The sequence below is a fragment of the Tachysurus fulvidraco genome, chromosome 5, assembly GCF_022655615.1.
Source record: "Tachysurus fulvidraco isolate hzauxx_2018 chromosome 5, HZAU_PFXX_2.0, whole genome shotgun sequence".
Taxonomy (NCBI): Eukaryota; Metazoa; Chordata; class Actinopteri; order Siluriformes; family Bagridae; genus Tachysurus; species Tachysurus fulvidraco.
Window position 1 is genome coordinate 25083269 of NC_062522.1, and position 19513 is coordinate 25102781.

Below are 19513 nucleotides of genomic sequence, written 5' to 3' on the forward strand. Positions count from 1 at the left end.
AAACAACAATAATACTAAAAAACATTATTATTATTATTATTATTATTATTATTATTATTATTATTATTTAAAGCAGATTTTAGTAGCTGGCACCAAAAGCACTGAACAATCAAAAAATAATTCCTTAAACACTTAAAAGTAATTTCTTAAAATGATTTCCCCCCTTAAATAGATATTACAATCAATGTCTCTGTCATCAGCAGCCAGCAGTTTCCTGGCGAGGATGAACAATCGTAACAAGGTGTTAAAACGTGTTAGGATGAAACTCCTAGCATTTAAAATCAATACTAACACGCTAGCATTAAAGTAGCATGGCTTGTATCACTGGGCTACATGCTGTTAACTGCAAACGTGTTAGAAATAGACACTTACCCCTGTATCTATATTAGTATGATTTCACTCCGACGACACAAAGAAATATAACTGAATAATAGAATTTTTCAGGATGCCTATTTTTTTTTCTTTTCTTTTTTTTTTCTTCCCCAAAGGCAGGAAGTGAAGCTTTAGTTTAGTTTTTGGCACTTGTAGTCTGTTGTAAGTTTCTGACAGGCATTGAATAAGTGTAGTGCAGTGAAACACACACTCAATTTCCCATAGTGCAGTGAATAAAAGGGTGGGGAGTTGTGTTTGTTCACTGAAAATGGCGGCTCCCTTAACACTTGTGTTGATTTTAGCAGTAACGATAAGAGCTGTCTTATTTCGGTCTAGTTTAGCAGCACTGATTTCCGAAAGGGTTGAAGTTGTATCTCCTCTAAATTCGTGGAAAAGAGGTATGTTGTGTTTGCAGCAGGCGCTAATTACGTGCTCATTCAGCTAAAATGTTGCCTGTATTAAACACCACAGTCAGCAAAATGTCGCTATTTGCCTGAATAAATTGCTTTTCAATGTGCTGTTTATGTTGTTGCAGTTGTGGAGGGTCTTGCCTTGTTGGATCTTGGGGTCTCGCCGTATTCTGGGGATGTATTTCATGAAGTGAGTATATGGAACATTATTGCTTCGTGTTACTGAGCGTTCTGTCACACTACTGACTTGTGTAATGGCACAGTTTTGGCTTAACCATCTGATAAATATTATTGTAAGCAGCTGGAAGAAGAAAAACGTCTGGGTTGACAAATCTGATGGTCACACATTAAAGAAGTATTTAAACATGGTTTATTGTGCTTATCAGCATAAGGACTATAGGAGCAGTGAGAATTAGCTTGTAATACACACATACAGTACATATATGTATATATACATACATTTACAGTATATACATACATACACACACATACATTATATTATAAATAATATACATTCATCTTCAGTGCCTGCTTTATCTTTGCAGCTGATTGTTTTGAATACTAGGAGGGAATACATCATGGATGTGATGCCAGCCCATAACAGGGCATCTTGCACATCAAGTCAAGCCAAGAAGCTTTTATTGTCATTTCAACCATATATAGCTGTTGCAGTGAAATGAGACAACGTTTCTCCAGGACCAGAAACGTTGAAATGTCAATGCAATTTAAAGTAGGCAATTTCCTTACTATCATGTTTTAAGATGTGGGTGGAAATCTACAGAGGAACTCCACCCAGATGAACTCCACACAGTCAGTAACCTGCATGGACCCCCTATACATTATAGGGATATAGGATGATATCATAGATATCCCATCACTTTTATGTGCGCACACGTAAGCGAAATCACAACATCTTCAATCTTAACATTAAAAAAAATCCTGCATTGAGAAGAGGGGGAACTTTCTTCCAGTTGATGTCAGAAACTGATAGATGGCTACAAGAAATGTCTCATTGAGGTTATTTCAGCCAACAGGGGAAAACCTTAGCTATTAGGGCATAGGGTGTACTAATTATTTCCTCGGTTAAAATAATAATTAAAATTTTTTTTTTTTACTTGACTGTATATGACCACATACCAAACTGGGCGTATAAGCTCAAAATCTCCTGCTGTGATTGCTTTATAGTTCCTTGTGAATCCATACACCAAATGTCAACATATTTTTGATAATTATTGAGGTTAACATTTAAAAAATACCCTAAAGCTAATTTGGGTATTGTGTTTTACATATTATGCAAATAACTTCAGGTGGTGGAAAATGGGGGGGGGGAAATGCATTTGCTGAAAAATGATTTGATTGAGCACAAACAAAACCACTTAATGCCCCAATTCCATTTATATTGCATCAGACAGTAGTGGAGCCCTATCCAAAGTTTCATGAGGATAGCACAGTGTTCAGATCAGTTCAGTTTTATTTGTATAGTACTTTTAACAAAGTGGATAAGTAGAGAAATAAGTAGAGAAAGCAGTTTAAGTAGATTAAGTAATCACTTAATGTTAAGGAGAACAACTTATAACTTGCATTCTAAAACAATTTTAGCCGAATTAATTGAGTACATTTTTATTCCATTGAGTGCCGTTGAGTTATAGCTTTTTTCTTGACTGCTATTTAGCAACAAGTGTAATTATTTAAACTTTATTTGCAGTTAACAAGATCAAACTCTTTACCAGACAAATAATTTTAGAAGTAGACCTCAATCATCTGAAAATAGAGTAACTACTGTACTGACAGCACCCACTTTTAAGTCATACTTATGTAAAAGATAAAAATAATTAGCTGCTTGTATGGATTTTCTATATAATATATTTTGCATTTCAATTATATTTCAATATTGTTGTCAATGCTATATTAAAAATCATGTATGCAATCAAATGCTGTGAATTTTATTTATTTATTTATTTATTTATTTATTTTTACTTATTTATTTGTTTATTTATTAAACATTTAAAGTTGATTGTTCTTTTAAGTGTTAAAATACCAGCAAGGGGAAAGACTGATTATAGCCTCATTGTAGAAAGGAGGTGCTCAGTAGTGTTCAGAGCTAATCTGTGAATAAGCTTTAATTTCAACAGATAATGTGTGCACAAAAAAGGCCTCATACAACACTGAGTTCATGAGCATCACAAGTAAATGTCTTTTTTTTTTCTTTCTTTCTTTCAGACACCCCTTATCATATACCTCTTTCATTTTTTGGTGGACTATGCAGAGATTGTGTTTATGGTAAGTACTTTTTCTGATTTGCTTAATCTAGCCACAAGGGTTGCAAGCCAGTGATTTCTCTGCCGGTCCCAAGCCAGGGAAGGGCATCCGGCGTAGAATGTGCCAAATTTAAACATACAAGTCGTCAGCTTCCAGATGACTGGGAATCTACAGCAGAAGTTATCAGGGAAACAGGGAGGAGAGTGTTAGGTGTGCCATCTGGAAGGAGAAAACAAGATAAGGAAACATGGTGGTGAAACAAGGAAGTACAGGACAGCATTCAGGCTAGCTGAAAAGAAGTGGGACGTATAAAGGACCGAATAAAGTAAACATGAGAACAATGAATCTTCATGGACAATGTTGTTTGCAGATGATATTGTGATCTGTTGAGAGATTAGGGAGCAGGTGGCGGAACACCTGGAAAGGTGGAGGTCTGCTTTAAAAAGAAGAGGAATAAAAGTCAGTCCTAGTAAGACAGAATACATGTGTATGAACGAGAGGGAGGGAAGAAGAACAGTGAGGTTACGGGGGCTGAGGTCAAGAAGGTGCAGGCGTTTAAATATTTGGGCTCAATCTTCCAGTGTGATGGGTAGTGGAAAAGAGGTGAAGAGGCGAGTACAGATGGGTTGGAATGGATGGAGAAAAGTGTAAGGAGTGTTGTGTGACAAAGTGTAAGCAAGAATCAAAGAAAAAAAAGAATGTAGCAGTGAGAAAAGACATGAGGCAGAGATGGAGGTAGCAGAGATGAGGATGTTGAGGTACACTTAAGGAGTGACTAGGATGGACAGGATTAGGAGTGAGCACATCAGAGAGACAGCTCAGGTTGGCTGTTTTAGGGACAAGGTCAGAGAGGATAGATTGAGATGTTTTGGAAGTGCATAGGAGGGAGATGGTTACATTGGTAGAAGGTTGTTGGAGATGGAGTTGGCAGGTAAGAGGACTAGGAAGGACAAAAAGGAGATGGATGTATTAAATGAGGACATGAAGGTAACTGGTGCGAGAGTAGAGGATGCCAAGGATAGAGTTCGGTGGAAACATGAATCACTGTGGTGAACCCTAACGGGAAAAGCCAAAATATATATACACACACACACACGCACACACACAAGTGCTATAATTCTTCTCAACAGCGTTTTAGACTCATGGTATCCTTAGACCAAGCGAACCAGTATTGATGTATTCAGACCCTTAATTGCACTTAAAATTTAGCTCATGTGACTCTCGCTGAAGATTTCCAAGAGCTTGATGGCCTCCACAATTCTCAAATGGATGACGTTTGGCACAACCAGGACTTCTGAGAGCTGGTCTCCGGGCCAAACTGAGCAATCAGAGAGAAGGGTTTTAGAAAGAGAGGTGATCAAGAACCCAATGGTCACTCTGACTGAACTCCACAGATCACATGTGAAGATGGAACAAAGTTCCAGTCGCAGAGTTGCTAGACAGAAGCCTCTTCTCAGCGCAAAACACATAAGTCTGCTTAGAGTTTGTAATTAAAAAAAAAAAGCACTGGCAGTCCATGAGGAACAAGATTCTCTGTTCTGGTGAAACCATGATTGAACTGTCTGGCCTCAATTCTAAATGTTATTTCTGAAGGAAACCAGGCACCAGTCATCATTTTACAGTGAAGCATAGCGGTGACAGCATCATGCTGTGTGGGGGTTTTTCAGCAGAGATATCCTCAATAAAAACTTGACGTGACTCATCAAGCCCTGACTTGAACCTCATTGGCTGTCCCATCTAGCCTGACCAAGTCTGAGAGGATTTTCAAAGAAGAATCGCAAAAAATCAAACAATCTAGGTGTGTAAAGACGAGGCTGTAATTGCTGCCAGAAGTGCTTCACTTATGTACTGAGTAAAGGGTGTAAATACATGTACATGTGATAGGTGGGTTTTTTCTTTTTGTTAAATTTACAGATATTTCTAGAATTTTATTTTCACTTTGTCATTATGGGGTACAAAGTGTAGATTAGCGAGAAAAAAATTTGTTTGAACGATTGTACTATCAGGCTGCGACATAACAAAGTTGAAAAGTGAAGGCGGTCTGGATAATCTTTGAATGCACTGTATGGCAAGAAATAATCTTAATTAAATCCACAATAGAATTCATGTCTGCCTTGAGTTTCCCAAAAGTGGTCTTGGTCCTGGAGTATCCAGTTTCATGCACTTTTTAGTCCTCTAGCATAATGTTCACTCTTCATAGTAACCCACCGAGTTAGCTGGTTTCCTCTACTTAATAGATTTAGCTTTACGCTTATAACATTTTGGGTTTGTGATTTAAAAGATGAATGAGACCACAGATCATAATTTCAGATTTTATTTCACAATATTTAATCCTGAACTTAAAACATGGTACCTGTTGTTTACGCCCACCCATTTTAATTATGTGATCAGAAATACTGGCAACAGGTAGGTGTTTCTTGTATCTCCTGTAAGACAACAAATGTATAGCTTGGCAGTGGGGCTTCACCTAAATGCCTACATGTTCTGGTGGTCTCTTTGTCACGTATGAACAGAGTGGAGTGTCTCCCCACGCTAGATATTTGCTACTTTGGAATAGAGGGCAGATTGATGTAGGTTATGCAGTCCAGGAAATTACCCTAGAATATTAAAAGAATAGTACAAGCTTACCTTGAGGGCTGTGTTGTACCCTGAAGTGGAAGACTGAATGGTCTGAATTATGATCTGAGGTTATTGCAGTTATGTTATACTTCTGTTAACAGATAGCAGATGGAATCACAGCAGTGGCTCTCTATCTGTCAGTGAAGATCTATAACAAAAATGAGGTGAGTATAAGGGCTTAAAGAGATACTTGGATCATTGCATATAAACTTAACCAAAAGTGTTTGGATCATGATCTTGAAATATTGCTAAATCATTTACTAAATGAAGGTCCGTATTAATGTTAAGCAGTGTAGTGGTGTTAATTATTTTTGAAAAATAAATTACTTTCTTTACTTTTTGTTGGCTTTTTTTAATGGACTTACAAAGCTCTGCTCTGTACCGAGACAGTCAGTTCTGTATATAGCTAGGCTATATCTGACTTGAGTCTCTGCTGCTAACATCATCTTGCCAGATGCCACAGCACTCCTTCAGAGATCTTGTGGAGTCCATCCCTCAACAGGGCAGAGCTGCTTTGGTGGCACAAGGTGGGGGCATACACAATATTAGGCCAGTAGTTTTACCAGTATGTATGCTCCCCTTTTGCTACCAAATCTGGCACCTAAAAGTCTAGCAACAGAAGTTAGGTGTGGCTTCCATGAATTAGACTTGTTTTCCAGCCCATCCCACAGGTGCTCTATCGAATTGAGACGCTGAAGAATGTCTTTTTTCCATAGATTCCAGTGTTTATATATTTGCATTTGAATATGATCATCCGAGTAAAGGATATGTTTCGGCTTATTTTCAGACAGCAGCATGTAGAACACACTTTTCCAACAGGTTTGCACATCTTGTTGCAGTCTTTTAATATGTTGGTTTAACTGTAGCTGAATGTTCCCTATGCATTCAGCTTCACTGTGATAGTACACCCTCTGGCATTCAATTGTGATTGCTACATGACTGGGTCAGAGCATCGCCAAAACGTTGGGTCCTAGCATCCATGTGGATGTTACTTTGCATGATTGGGTAGATGGTACTGTACATGTCAGACTGCATACATTCATGACAGTGCTAACATATATTAGCAATATTCACCTATATCCTTTATTGGATATCATGGTTTAAAAGAAAAAAGACGGGTGATAGCAAGGAAAATCACATGCAGTAATTTAATGTACGTGTCCAATATCATGGGCTGTCTCCGGATTCAACTGAAGATATTTAAGAGTGCAAGCTAAAGCTGCCAGTTTACAAGCTACCTTGCATGGAACTGTGTAGACTAACAGTGGACTGTGTGACCATCGATATTCTCTCACAAGTGTCCTGCTAATAAACATCATGCAACCTCAGGAGCTCTGGCAGGTGCCATTGAGAGTATAGTGGAAGGAAGAGAAATGAATGAGCAGTTCTAAGAAGAACTCTGTCTGTCTAATAAACCTTTTTGTACTTGAAACATGCTATTTCCAATTGGTTATAGTTCAGAAAACAGAAGTATGCTTTGGAGGCTGACCGGTATCCACATGATTGTCTGGAGCTCATGCGCTCACCCAAAGAGATGTTCTACATTCCTCTCAAAGTGGCTATGTTGTAAGTCTTGATATTATTTTTTTTCTTATTTCTATTTAATCAATATACCAAACTGAAGGAAAAATGACACCAGGTATCTCAGTTTACATTTTTTTATGTTATTTGCTTATTCTCAAATTTCTTGGGCATCCAGTTACCTGTTGAATCCCTTCAGTATCCTATCCTGTGTGGCAAAGTCTACCTGTGGTCTAAACAATGCCATTATTGCAGTCTTCATCCTCTGCACGCTAAAAGGTAAATAAATTTCACCGGCATGCATCGTATTGTCATTTTAAAATCAGTGTCTCTTTGTGTAAATATTCTGTATTTAATTGTTAGAGCAATACTTTAGTAAAGGAAGAGATGTGGTTTGTAGGTTCAGTGTAGTTATTACATTAAATACATGTTTGTTTGTTTTTGTTTTTGCTTTCAATACCTATTCAGAATATATTTAGCAAGAAGGGACACTGAAATACCAAACATGTAAACTTATTGATTGAAATGCTGAACATTTTGTATCTTTTTAAAGATTTTACTTCATATTTGTCTCACATTTACTTTATTTTTTAACTTTACACATTTTTTTCGTCTGTACAGAAGGTAGAGTAATGGATAGCAATTTAATTCACATTAAAGTTATGTTTAATCTGTCAATGGGTGGAGTATACAGTATTATACAGCAAGTGAACAGCCAGTTCTCAAAGTTTGTGTTGTGAGCAGGAAAATGGGCAAGCGTAAGGATCGCGTAACCGTAAGGCAAGCATAGGAATCAAATATCTGTGCTGGACAAACAAATTTGATCCACGGTAGCCCAAACTTACAACATTCAGCATCTGCTACTGAGAGCTTTGTGCCAGATACCACAGCTCACTTTCAGAAGTCTTGTCAGAACTGTGTGTGTGTGTGTGTGTGTGTGTGTGTGTGTGTGTGTGTGTGTGTGTGTGTGTGTGTGTGTGTGTGTGTGTGTGTGTGTGTGTGTGTGTGTTTGTAGAATATTAATTCCACAATTTAATTCAAACTTTGAAACTTTTATATATTATTAATTTATTACACATGAACTGAAATATTTCAAGCCTTTTCTCTTTTAATTTAGATAATTATGGCTCACAGCTCATGACTTAACTCAAAATCCTCTTGACAATTACTCATAGATTCTCTATAAAGTTCAGGTCAGGTGAGTTGGCCAGCCAGTCAAGCACAGAAATAAAACTGTCAGCAAACCAGTTGTTTTGGCACTGTGGGCAAAATAAACATCTCTATAAAGCTTGTCAGCAGATGGAAGCATGAAGTGCTCTAAATTCTCTTTGTATATGGCTACATTTGCCATCAATTGACATGACTCCCAAATCCTCACTGACTGTGGACATGTCACACTGGACTTCACACAGCTTGGATTCTGTGTCTCTCCAATCTTTCTCCAGAATGTGGGATCTTGATTTCCAAATGAAATGCAAGATTAATTTTGTTTGAAACAATGTCTTTGGACTACCGAGAAATGCTCTAGTTTGTCTTCTCCTTAGCCCCGGGTAAGATGCTTCTGACATTGTTTCTGGTTCAGGAGTGGCTTGACACTAGGAATGTGACACTTGTAGCCCATTTCCTTGACACGTCTGTGTGGTGGCTCTTGATGCACAGACTCCAGCCTCAGTCCGCTCTTCTTGAAACCCTCCCATGGTCCTGAATCGGCTTCATTGGCAATTTTCTCAAAGCTATGATCATGCCTGTTGCTTGTGCACCTTTTCCTACCACACTTTGCTCTTCCAGTCACTTTGCCCTTTTTCTTTCATGAATATGGTTTGATACAGCACTCTGTAAAACTCTTAAACATTTTGTTATGTATTGAGTCTAGAATATATACACTTTTCATTTTCTGAAATAACTTGCAAAAAAATTTGATTCAATGTTTTTGCAATGCACCTGTATATACGTGTGTGTGGGGGGTGTGTCACTTGAAAGATTGTGAACCCTTTAGAAATTCCTATATTTCTGCATAAATATGACCTAAATCATCAGATTTTCACAAGTCCTAAAATTATGATTCTACCACCACCATGTTTTATAGAAGGTATAATGTTTTTATGGTGGAATTCAGTATTTCCCTTTGTCCAAATATAATGCTTCTTATTTTAAAACAAAGTTTTATTTTGGTCTCATTCATCCACAAATTTTCTTTTTCAAAAGTGTTCTTGCTTGTCCACATGATCTTTAGGACTTTTTTGGAGTGTAGTGGCTTTCTCCTTGCAACCCTGCTTTGCATGCCAAGGTTGTTCACCTGATGGCAGACTCATGAACATTTAACATAAGCCAAAGTAAAAGATTTTATTTGCTTAGAACTTGCCCTGTATTCCTTTCTAACCCAGCAGACTATTCTGACACCGGAAACTTTACTTGCAGTTATTGCTGCGCAAGGGCTCATAACATACTGAAAATGAAGGTTCTCATACTTTTGCAATGCACAGATATATATAATGCTAGATAATTTTTTTTTTTTCAATAATTAAATGAAGTGTAATATTTTTGGCTCATGTTTGATTGTGTTCACTTTGTTTACCTTTAGAACTTCAGTGAAAATCTGATCATGTTTTGGATCATATTTTGCAGAAATCTAGACATTTCTAAAGGGTTTAAAGCATGCGTGTGTGTGTGTGTATGTGAACATATACACATACATACATACACACACACGTGCGCACACACACACAGACCTGCCGATTGAGACGTACCTTATCAGCCACTTAAAGCATTAAAAGAAATGCAACAGCAAGCAGAAGATTTTTGTCTTAATAGAAAGGATTATTGGATTTAATGATGGTTTTAATATTTGCATTTGTGTCCATGTTAATATATCAATATTCTAGTTTATAAACATTATTAAATAATAGAAAATCATTCAAATTTGGTAACTGGATTATATAATCAGTTTACACTTGACAGAGAGATTTGAGTATGTAATAGGATTTTGTATTTTTTGAAATGTAATTTTAGATGAAGCCGTAGTTGTGGACATATCCCTTTCAACTTTTCAGTTTTAGCCAGGATTCCTGTCTTTTATTGTATATGGCCTCTGTGATTTTTGTTTGTGTATTTTTCAGGAAATGCTTTGTTGAGTGCAATATTCTTGTCATTGGCAACCTATCAGAGCATCTATCCTGTCACATTGTTTGCACCTGCCCTTCTTTTCCTGCTACAGGTGATGCTTCATTGTATTTAGACTACAGAAATACTAGAATAAAATGTATTATATTGCTTTTGAAATGAGCTACAGGCAACCAACAACAATAAGCTGTGCCGTCTCATATCTCATCATTTTAATCTCTCTCTCTCACAGAGGTTGTATATCCCAGTTAACCCATGCAGGAGGAGTTTTTGGTTCTTCACCCTGCAGTATGCCTTCATGTTTGTGGGAAGTCTGGTTGTCATTGTCTGCCTCTCTTTCTTTTTACTTGGATCTTGGGACTTTATTCCTTCAGTCTACGGATTCATGTCAGTATATAAGTTGGAGAATTGTCTTGCCCCTCTAATCTAATAATTGATAAGATATTAAAAGTGGTTAAAATAGTATCAGATGTGGATGGCCTCTGACAAATGCTACATCATTTGTCACATTTTGGCTAGTTTGTTGTAAGGACTTAGCTGTTTTGTTGAATTTCTGACAACATGGAGATTGACACTTATGTCATTTTACAGGCTTTTATTTCATCTTTCTTTATATTAAATAAACATGCATTTTGTCTCTAACACAAGTTCAGTGAATTGTATAATAGTATATTTGAATTTATATTTGGGTTCTTCCTATGATGTTGTGGATATTTTGTATATAACTTTGTGTTTGTGTTTTATAGCCTCTCAGTACCAGATCTTACTCCAAATATTGGCCTCTTCTGGTATTTCTTTGCTGAGATGTTTGAGCATTTTCGTTTCTTCTTCATCTGCGTCTTCCAGATTAACATATTTTTGTACACCATCCCTCTGTCTATCAAACTCAAGTAAGTCTCAGCTTCTTTTGTCATTGTCATCATTGTATACAGTCTGAGGTTATATTTTCCTCAATTTAAAACCCGCTAAGGACCAAAGAATTTTTTTTATGTCCTATCTAAATCCATAGAATTTAAGACGATGTACTTTCTTTTTCACATGACTGTGTCTCATATCCCTTGAATGTGAGTGACAGAAATAAAGAAGGCTGTGGTTTAAAAGGATGTTTGAAAAGACGGTTACTTTTAAACTAAATTAAATGGAATGCCTTGCTGACTTACAGTAGTATCTCTTCTTAGGATTTCAGTCGTGTGAATATACATTTTTGAAAAAGATTCATTAACATGACTATTTTTCATATTCTTACCCTATATACTGTCTCTATTTATTTTTATTTTTTAAAACAGGGATCATCCAGTATTTCTCATCTTCATGCAGATTGCCATCATCTCTATTTTTAAATCATACCCCACTGTGGGAGACATATCACTCTATATGGCCTTCCTGCCTGCCTGGAGCCACCTTTACAGATGTGAGTAACAGGGTCATATTTGGCTAGATTCAAACACAACCGACTGGAACAAGGCTGGGGCAGTTGGTTCAGGATGAAAGGGTTTTACATGAAATGAATGAAAGTAGTTAATTCTGTGTTCTTTGTTATATGTACAAAAAAATGAATGACATATTTCTCCTCAGTCCTGAGGAACATCTTCCTGGTTTCCTGCATTTTGTTGGCCTGTTCAGTCCTCTTCCCTGTGCTTTGGCATCTCTGGATCTATGCTGGCAGTGCCAACTCTAACTTCTACTATGCCATCACACTGCTGTTCAATGTTGGACAGGTAAACAGGTTTCATGCTTCCTTAAAAATATTTAAAAAATAATGTCTAGAGATTTTAGACATGAAAATAGAGTGAGGGGAAACAATTTTGATCTCCTGCTGATTTTGTTTGTTTGAAAAAGAAATGATCAGTTTAATTTTAATGGTAGGTTTATTTTAACAGTCAGAGACAGAATAACAAAGAAATCGAGAAACACATTAAAAAAGTTATAAATTAATTTGCATTTTAATGAGTGAAATAAGCATTTGATCCCCTATCAATCACCAAGATTTCTGGGTCTCAGGTGTCTTTTATACGGGTAAGGAGCTGAGATTAGGAGCACTCTCTCTTAAAGGGAGTTCTCCTAATCTCAGCTTGTTACCTGTATATGACACCTGACCACAAAATCAACCAATCAATCAGATTCCAAACTCTATATCAAAGACCAAGACCAAAGAACTGTTCATGGATGTCAGGGACAAAATTGTAGACCTACACAAGACTGGAATGGGCTACAAGACCATCGGCAAGCAGCTTGTTGAGAAGGTGACAACAGGTGCAATTATTCACAAATGAAAGAAAAACAAAATAACTGTCAATCTCCATCAATCTGGGCTCCATGCAAGATCTCGCCTTGTGAAGTTTCTGTGACCATGAGAACAGTAAGGAATCAGCTGAGAACTACACGGGAGGATCTTGTCAATGATCTCAGTGCAGCTGGGACCATAGCCACCAAGAAAACAATTGCTTGAGCATACACTCAACTTGCCATGTTTGGAGAAGGAGGAATGCTGCCTATGACCTCAAGAACACCATCCCCACCTTCAAACAGGGAGATGGAAACATTATGCTTTGTAGGTGTTTTTCTGCTAAGGGGACAGGACAATTTCACCAGATCAAAAGAACCTCCTTCGCTCAGCCAGGGCATTGAAAATGGGTCATGGATCATATTCCAGCATGACAATGAACCAAAACACACAGCCACGCCAACAAAGGAGTGGCTCAAGACAAAGCACGTTAAGGTCCAGGACTTTAAGGTCTCCAGACAATAATCCCATACCTCAATTGCACATTTCTCACACTTGCAAATTTGTACATACAATTGTCTATATTTGTATATGTATATTTCATATGTATATTTAAACTGCACATTTCACATCTGTAAATGTGTACATACAATTATACTGTATATGTCATTCTGTTAGACAGGAGCTTCTGGCACTAAAACAAATTCCTCGCATGTGAAAACATGCCTGGCAATAAAGCTGATTCTGATTCTGAAAAACGATTTCCAACAACAGTTTTACCAAAAGTATTAGTGTGTTTTGTGAAGGGGGCAAATACTTATTTCACTCATTAAAATGCAAATCAATTTATAACTTTTTTGAAATGCTTTTTTTTTTTTTATTAGTTTGTTGTTATACTGATGTGCTGTCCTCTTTCTCATCTCACTTCAGTAATGTTTTGGCTGGTGTTCTCCTCTCCACTGATTTCTGAACTTAATAATATAGACTGTTTAGTGGATATAGAATGATACAGAATGCCATTGCTTTCTGTACCCAGACAAGCGGAATACAGGACACTAAATAAGTGTTGTATAACAATATAACCTGAGTTGTGTAACAGTAATGTTGTCCATATCCATTTAATCATGAACCTGTATGCCCTTACTGACCATAGATTTACCTGGATGTGAAAATATTGACCTATAGCTACACAACTACAGTCTGCAGATGCCATAGGACATTAAAAAAGAATTATGTTCTTGATTTCGCTATAATAAATAGGTGTACCTATTACTTTGTGTGTTTTAGATTCTACTCATGTCGGACTACTTCTACGCATACTTGCGTCGGGAGCATCACCTGAGCCTGGGGCTGTACCTGCAAAGAAAGGATGGCAGTGAGGCCACACTTGTGTTAAAATAACCTCTAAACTAGCAGCTTGATTACCTCTTCTCTTCCTCCATCCTTTTATTAAAAACCTTTTTTTCTTATACACTTGTAAACTTTTCTTTTTCAAACTTACTGTATTTTATTAATCTGTAAAATCCCCCCACCTTTCAGACCATAACGAATACCAAAATTACAATATTACGAGTGACCTGCCATTTTACGTTCAATACGTGTAGGTGACCCAGTGAGCCAGAATACTTTCAATTGTGTAAAACTTGTATTCGTAATGCAAGGTGTTGGGGTCCCTTTAAATCCATCAGTTAAACCATGACATCAGTTAAAGGGCTATTTACTCACACAACTAGTGGAATTTATTGCCACTAGTCATATGTCCCTCACCATAGATGGCATCATTAGGTGTATTTAAACTTACCCAAAGTAAGATTACAACATTCAAAGGCTCATGCTTCGGTATAATATGGGAATGGTGATCATTCAGGTTTAGTTACTAACAAAACACACTAATCTTCCTTTCTCCCAAGGTGTAAGAAAATTAAACAAACTTACATACTTAAGTGAGTAATTCAATGCCACCTCTTTATTGTGTATATATAATTTATATTTGAAGCAATAGCTCATTGCTCCAGGAGCAGATGCTAAGGCTGCCGCAGCATCTCAGGATTTTCCTCAAGATAAATCTACAATGATTATCAGAAAGTGTTGTAATAATTACCATTATGTTTTGGGTTTGTTTGTTTTTTTTTGTAGTTGTTATTTATGTGCTGTTTACCTTGGTATGGGTTGTTTTAATGGAGAGTTTGACTTATGTGGAATACTGTTGGAATGTTTCTAAGCTGAAAATGAGAACATACCATGCAAATAATAAATTGCTATTTGTTTATTTGACTTCTCTTGTATGGCTCTAGTAGGATGGCATTCCTAGTGGCCATGGGTCATGTCCATTATACTTAGTTACAATACTGAATAAAGAACTATGTGGTCAGCCAGGTTTGCTAAAAATTGCATAAATATATTGTTTCCAAGCAAAACACGATTTCATTCTTTATAGTAAACTTAAACAGGTTTCTTAGTTACCAGTTGAATGAGGCACATTGAGCTTGATCATTGCATGTAGTAAAAAAACAGACAAATTACTGTACATTGTGAAATCTAATGATGGTAATAGATTTAAATGGGAATTGTAATGGTAGTGTTGTGGGTTCAACTCTCAGCTTCTGTTCAGGTCTGTGCTTTACACAGGTGTGTGTGGTTTTCAGTGCTTAGTGTTATTTAATTCAGGGCATTAATACAAGGGCAACATATGGTATCAAATCATGTTTCTTGTACAAAAGTGCAAAAAAAAGTGTTAATATTACTTAATTCAGTCACATGGAATCAATGCACACATTTGAATAGTCTGTTCCACAAGCTTTTTTCCCAGTGTATACTATAATTTCGAAAGTATTTATACTTTACAAATATTTAATTTCACTGATACTTAAGTGATCTTAATTAAATTAAAAGGGTAAAGGGAAAAAAATGCTTTTTGCTCTTTACATGTTAATGTGGCTCAGCTATCCATGTGCAAGTGAAAAGATAGACAAACCATCACACTGCTGTGATAAACTAATGTACGAGCCCCAGGTCCTCGGTTCCATATGTTGGAGTTAGCATTGACTCGATTCATGTTAGTGATTTACAAGATTTTTATTCTAATGAACTTATTTCATTATATCAGGCAAAATTTGTAGTTGTCCAGTTGTTTGGAAGTTTAAGATAAATGATAAAACAATGAAAACTTGGTAGGATATTTATGGTATAATCTAGCTAATGACATTCCACATATATTGCAGCTAACTAGCTAATTTGTTGCAACAACTGCAACTATCGATTACTCTCTTAAGGGATCTCTTATATCTAAACATTCGGAAGCGTTGACAGTATTGACTCATCCTGTGTGAATACTTTCATTCTTTTTGACTAGTTTACACTTCCTTCCACTTGTACCTTTCTGTGAACTTTTTTCCAGAGAAGACCAAGAGACTTGGATTTCCTTGTGCAGCAGTCTTTATTGTAGAGACATGATGAACGCGAGTCTTCAAGTCAGAGTGTACATGGGCGCTGCAGTCATCAAGTCTGATTTAAAGTTGTAATGCATTGTATTTATACCTGTTAGGGGCAGTCCCTTCAGATAGAGACAAAACACTCAGGTGACAATTAAAGCATGAAAGGATGCAACAGTCCCCACACCAGATCCTGGAATTTCATCCACCCTGAATCCCACAGTCTTACTTAGACCATTTAATTATCATAGGAATGAGTTCACCTCTTATGCTCAGCATTCCTTCTCTCAGACCTTGAAACAAATAGCCACCTTAAACAAGGGGACAAATGGCACAAAGAGACAGTTGATATCCCAAATTACCTTGCACTTTCTTTTTATATTAATGTGAGACAGGAACCACAAGACTAATGTAAAGTTTGAATTTAACTAGCATTGTCACTTGATTTGGCTTCTACATGACACAAAATTATACTAGAAATAAAAGGAAACAAAACAATGACTTAAAAACAATGACTTAAAATCATTTCCCCACAACCTTCATAAGTGAACATTTTTAATGGATATGCTAAGGACAAGTGGGCAGAAATTTTATAATGATACTAAATATATCATTTAATATATCAATGAGCGAATCATTGGCACAACTCTCCCCACTCTCCAAGATCTGTACTTCTCCAGAGCGAGCAAAAGGGCAAAGACAATCACTCTAGACTACTCACATCCAGCACATTCACTCTTTGTGATGCTACAGAGCACTGAGCACCAGAACGACCAGACATAGGAAGTTTCTTCCCTCAGGCAATCCAACACACAACACTATTCTTACATTATTTACTTAAAACACATCCTTACTTATTTATATTTCAATTTGCACATTTCAATTTGCACATACAATCTATATTATATATGTGTTCGTGTCTTGTCAATGTCATTCTGTTTACACTGTGGAGCTTCTGTACTAAGACAAATTCCTTGTATGTGAAAACATACCTGGCAATAAAGATCTTTCTGATTCTGATTCTGATCCTGAAAGTTCTGCTCAAAACCTGATGTTCATACCAAATCTACATCCATGGTTAGATTCTTACAGCCAGTTCAGGATATCTGGCACAAGGATTGGAATCTAGTGGTCCAAGATGAATCCTCTGCTGGACCTTGCAGGTGAACATGGTGGAAAACTTGTCCCATACTTTTGCAGCTCTATTAAAATGCTTGTAAAAGCACATGCAAATTTGACCATGAAAGTCCACAAAGGGCACTAAGTGTAATTTATCTATAAATACTGAATTGCAAACTGTACATTCAGTATGGCTGAAATATTAGCCTGTGTAGATCAGTGGGAAACAATGTGTCCGCTTCTTTTTGCCCTCCTCAGACATCAATCTTGTGGGATTTTTTTCCCAATATAAGTTGCCAAAGATTTGCAGAGTAGCTCATTGTTCATATTTATTGCAGCAGGTAAAAGAAGATCCTCTGCAGGTTTGTGGGTTCTTTTGCATTTTGCAATGTAATCAATGAGTTAGGTCATATTTTCATTTAATTTAATTATTGATTTGATATTGTTTTTTTTTGTTTTTTCAGTCTCTGAGGAAACAACCTTTCACTCCAATCCACGTGAACACCAATTCAAAGAAGAATCAATGCCAAAATTGAAAGAATTTTGTTGTAAGAATTATAACAACGGCGATGGGGATCCTTATTTATTTACTTACTTGAAAAACACTGTGTCTAATTCATATGGCCAGTGATATGGTATCACTTTTTTTAGTGAATCATGGATACATTGGTTGTAATCAAAAAACGAGACAGGAATTGAAATGGGATTCCAATGAGAGTCCATTCATCCATCCATCCAATCCATCTTCACTGCTGCTTATCCCATACAGGATAAGCAAATTTGTGATATATTAGAATTTGATCACAAAACCCAATGTTCCTGTCAGCTATTGTCATGGTTGAGACCATTTCCTGGTCAAGGCCACTTTGGTGTCTCCAAAAAGACAACTGATCTTAGGAGTAAACTTATACATTCATTCATTCATTCATTCATTTCCTACCGCTTATCCGAACTTCTCAGGTCACGGGGAGCCTGTGCCTATCTCAGGCATCATCGGGCATCAAGGCAGGATACTCCCTGGATGGAGTGCCAACCCATCACAGGGCACACACACACTCTCATTAAACTAATACATTATAATTCTTAAATAAGTACTATATACACCAAAACATACGATACTTTGTTAAATATAATATTACATGTCAAAATTCAGTAAATATCTGCTCCATAGCAAACACAGAAATACTAAACATAAGAAAACTGTGTATAGTCTTTTGAAAGTTGTATTGTTATGTGATTATGATAGCTAGTAAAGCAAGTCTGCTAAGGTGCTTTCACATAATTGTCCATACAAAAAATATTATTCATCCAAATCGTGCTACATACAGTTTTAATAATAAAATAAAAACAGATATTGTATATGTTATACTTTATAGTAGATCCCTTATAATGGCACATCACAGACCATTCTCTGAATGCCAGACATTGAAACGGCCTTGAGACACACAGAGACACGTGGTGGATCTTCCAAAGTATGGCAGTTTGTTTCTGTTTGCAGAATTTATATGTACATCAACATTGTGAATGTCAGCTGGAGTTGTGCTTGTAAGACCTGAAATAGTCATTTCATTTGAAGACAGCCAATCGTACATGGATTATCTGTCTGTTGTGGTTTTCTCATCTTACATGACACTTCACATGCATTTAAACGTTGGTTCTGCATTTTGGCCATTCTGCTTGTGCTGGATGTTATTTTTCAAAGTGCCAATGTCTAGAAAATGGTAAAAGATGACAAACTACCACTTTTTGGTCTGCAATGTGCACGGTAATAACAGAGACTCCTCCATTGTAGCTGTACATTTGTGGAAAAAAATTAATTTATCAAAATTTATATAGCAAAACAAAAATACATGGTGGCCCATTTTCTTATGCAACACTACTGAAAACTTTCATATTTTCAAACGACGGTTGAAGACCTACTTATTCATGAAACATTTCAACTAGCACTTTCTTCCCTGTTTGTTGTATGTGTCTACTAAATAAAAAACTTTAAACGGTGTTTTAAACTCACGGTATCTTAAGTATGTAACCTAGTGAACCAGAGTTAATGCATCCAATGCAACCTCTGCATAAAGGTGTCTGCCAAATGCTGTAAATGTAAGTAATTGTAATGCCTTTTCTGATCCATTGAAGGGATTAGTGTTGGGTCCATTGTGCGATGACTCAGTAGTTCCTCAGGAGCTCTCGGTTGCACTATTACAAGCTGTTGTAGAAAGGACATTATTTACATTTACATTATTTACTGTAGAGTGTCACCCAAATGACGACGAGGTTCCCTTCTGAGTCTGGTTCCTCTCAAAGGTTTCTTCCTCATATCATCTCAGGGAGTTTTTCCTTGCCGCCATCACCTCAGGCTTGCTCGTTAGGGATAGATTTTAGAGATATATACAGTAGTATTTTATATGGATATTTTTAAATAAATTTTTAACTTTAAATGT

General features: G+C 36.7%; 1 protein-coding gene across 1 annotated transcript; it reads left to right on the forward strand.

Annotated features, from left to right (window-relative positions):
* The first annotated feature begins 402 nt into the window (after window positions 1–402).
* On the forward strand, window positions 403–14794 carry pigu (phosphatidylinositol glycan anchor biosynthesis, class U). Its single transcript, XM_027146728.2, has 12 exons — window positions 403–770; window positions 908–972; window positions 3003–3062; window positions 5762–5824; window positions 7117–7226; window positions 7360–7460; window positions 10298–10395; window positions 10534–10688; window positions 11048–11191; window positions 11588–11712; window positions 11877–12019; window positions 13813–14794. The coding sequence occupies exons 1-12, from the start codon at window positions 641–643 to the stop codon at window positions 13924–13926; spliced, it is 1308 nt and encodes a 435-aa protein (XP_027002529.2). The 5' UTR covers window positions 403–640; the 3' UTR covers window positions 13927–14794.
* Window positions 14795–19513: the final 4719 nt, after the last annotated feature.

What these genes read in the sequence shown, in the direction of transcription:
- pigu (XM_027146728.2), top strand. Translation starts at nt 641, where the DNA reads ATGGCGGCTCCCTTAACACTTGTGTTGATTTTAGCAGTAACGATAAGA. An exon ending in CCTCTCAAAGTGGCTATGTT is followed by an intron (nt 7,227 to 7,359) that starts GTAAGTCTTGAT and finishes TTGGGCATCCAG; the next exon opens with TTACCTGTTGAATCCCTTCA. An exon ending in CTGGAGCCACCTTTACAGAT is followed by an intron (nt 11,713 to 11,876) that starts GTGAGTAACAGG and finishes ATTTCTCCTCAG; the next exon opens with TCCTGAGGAACATCTTCCTG.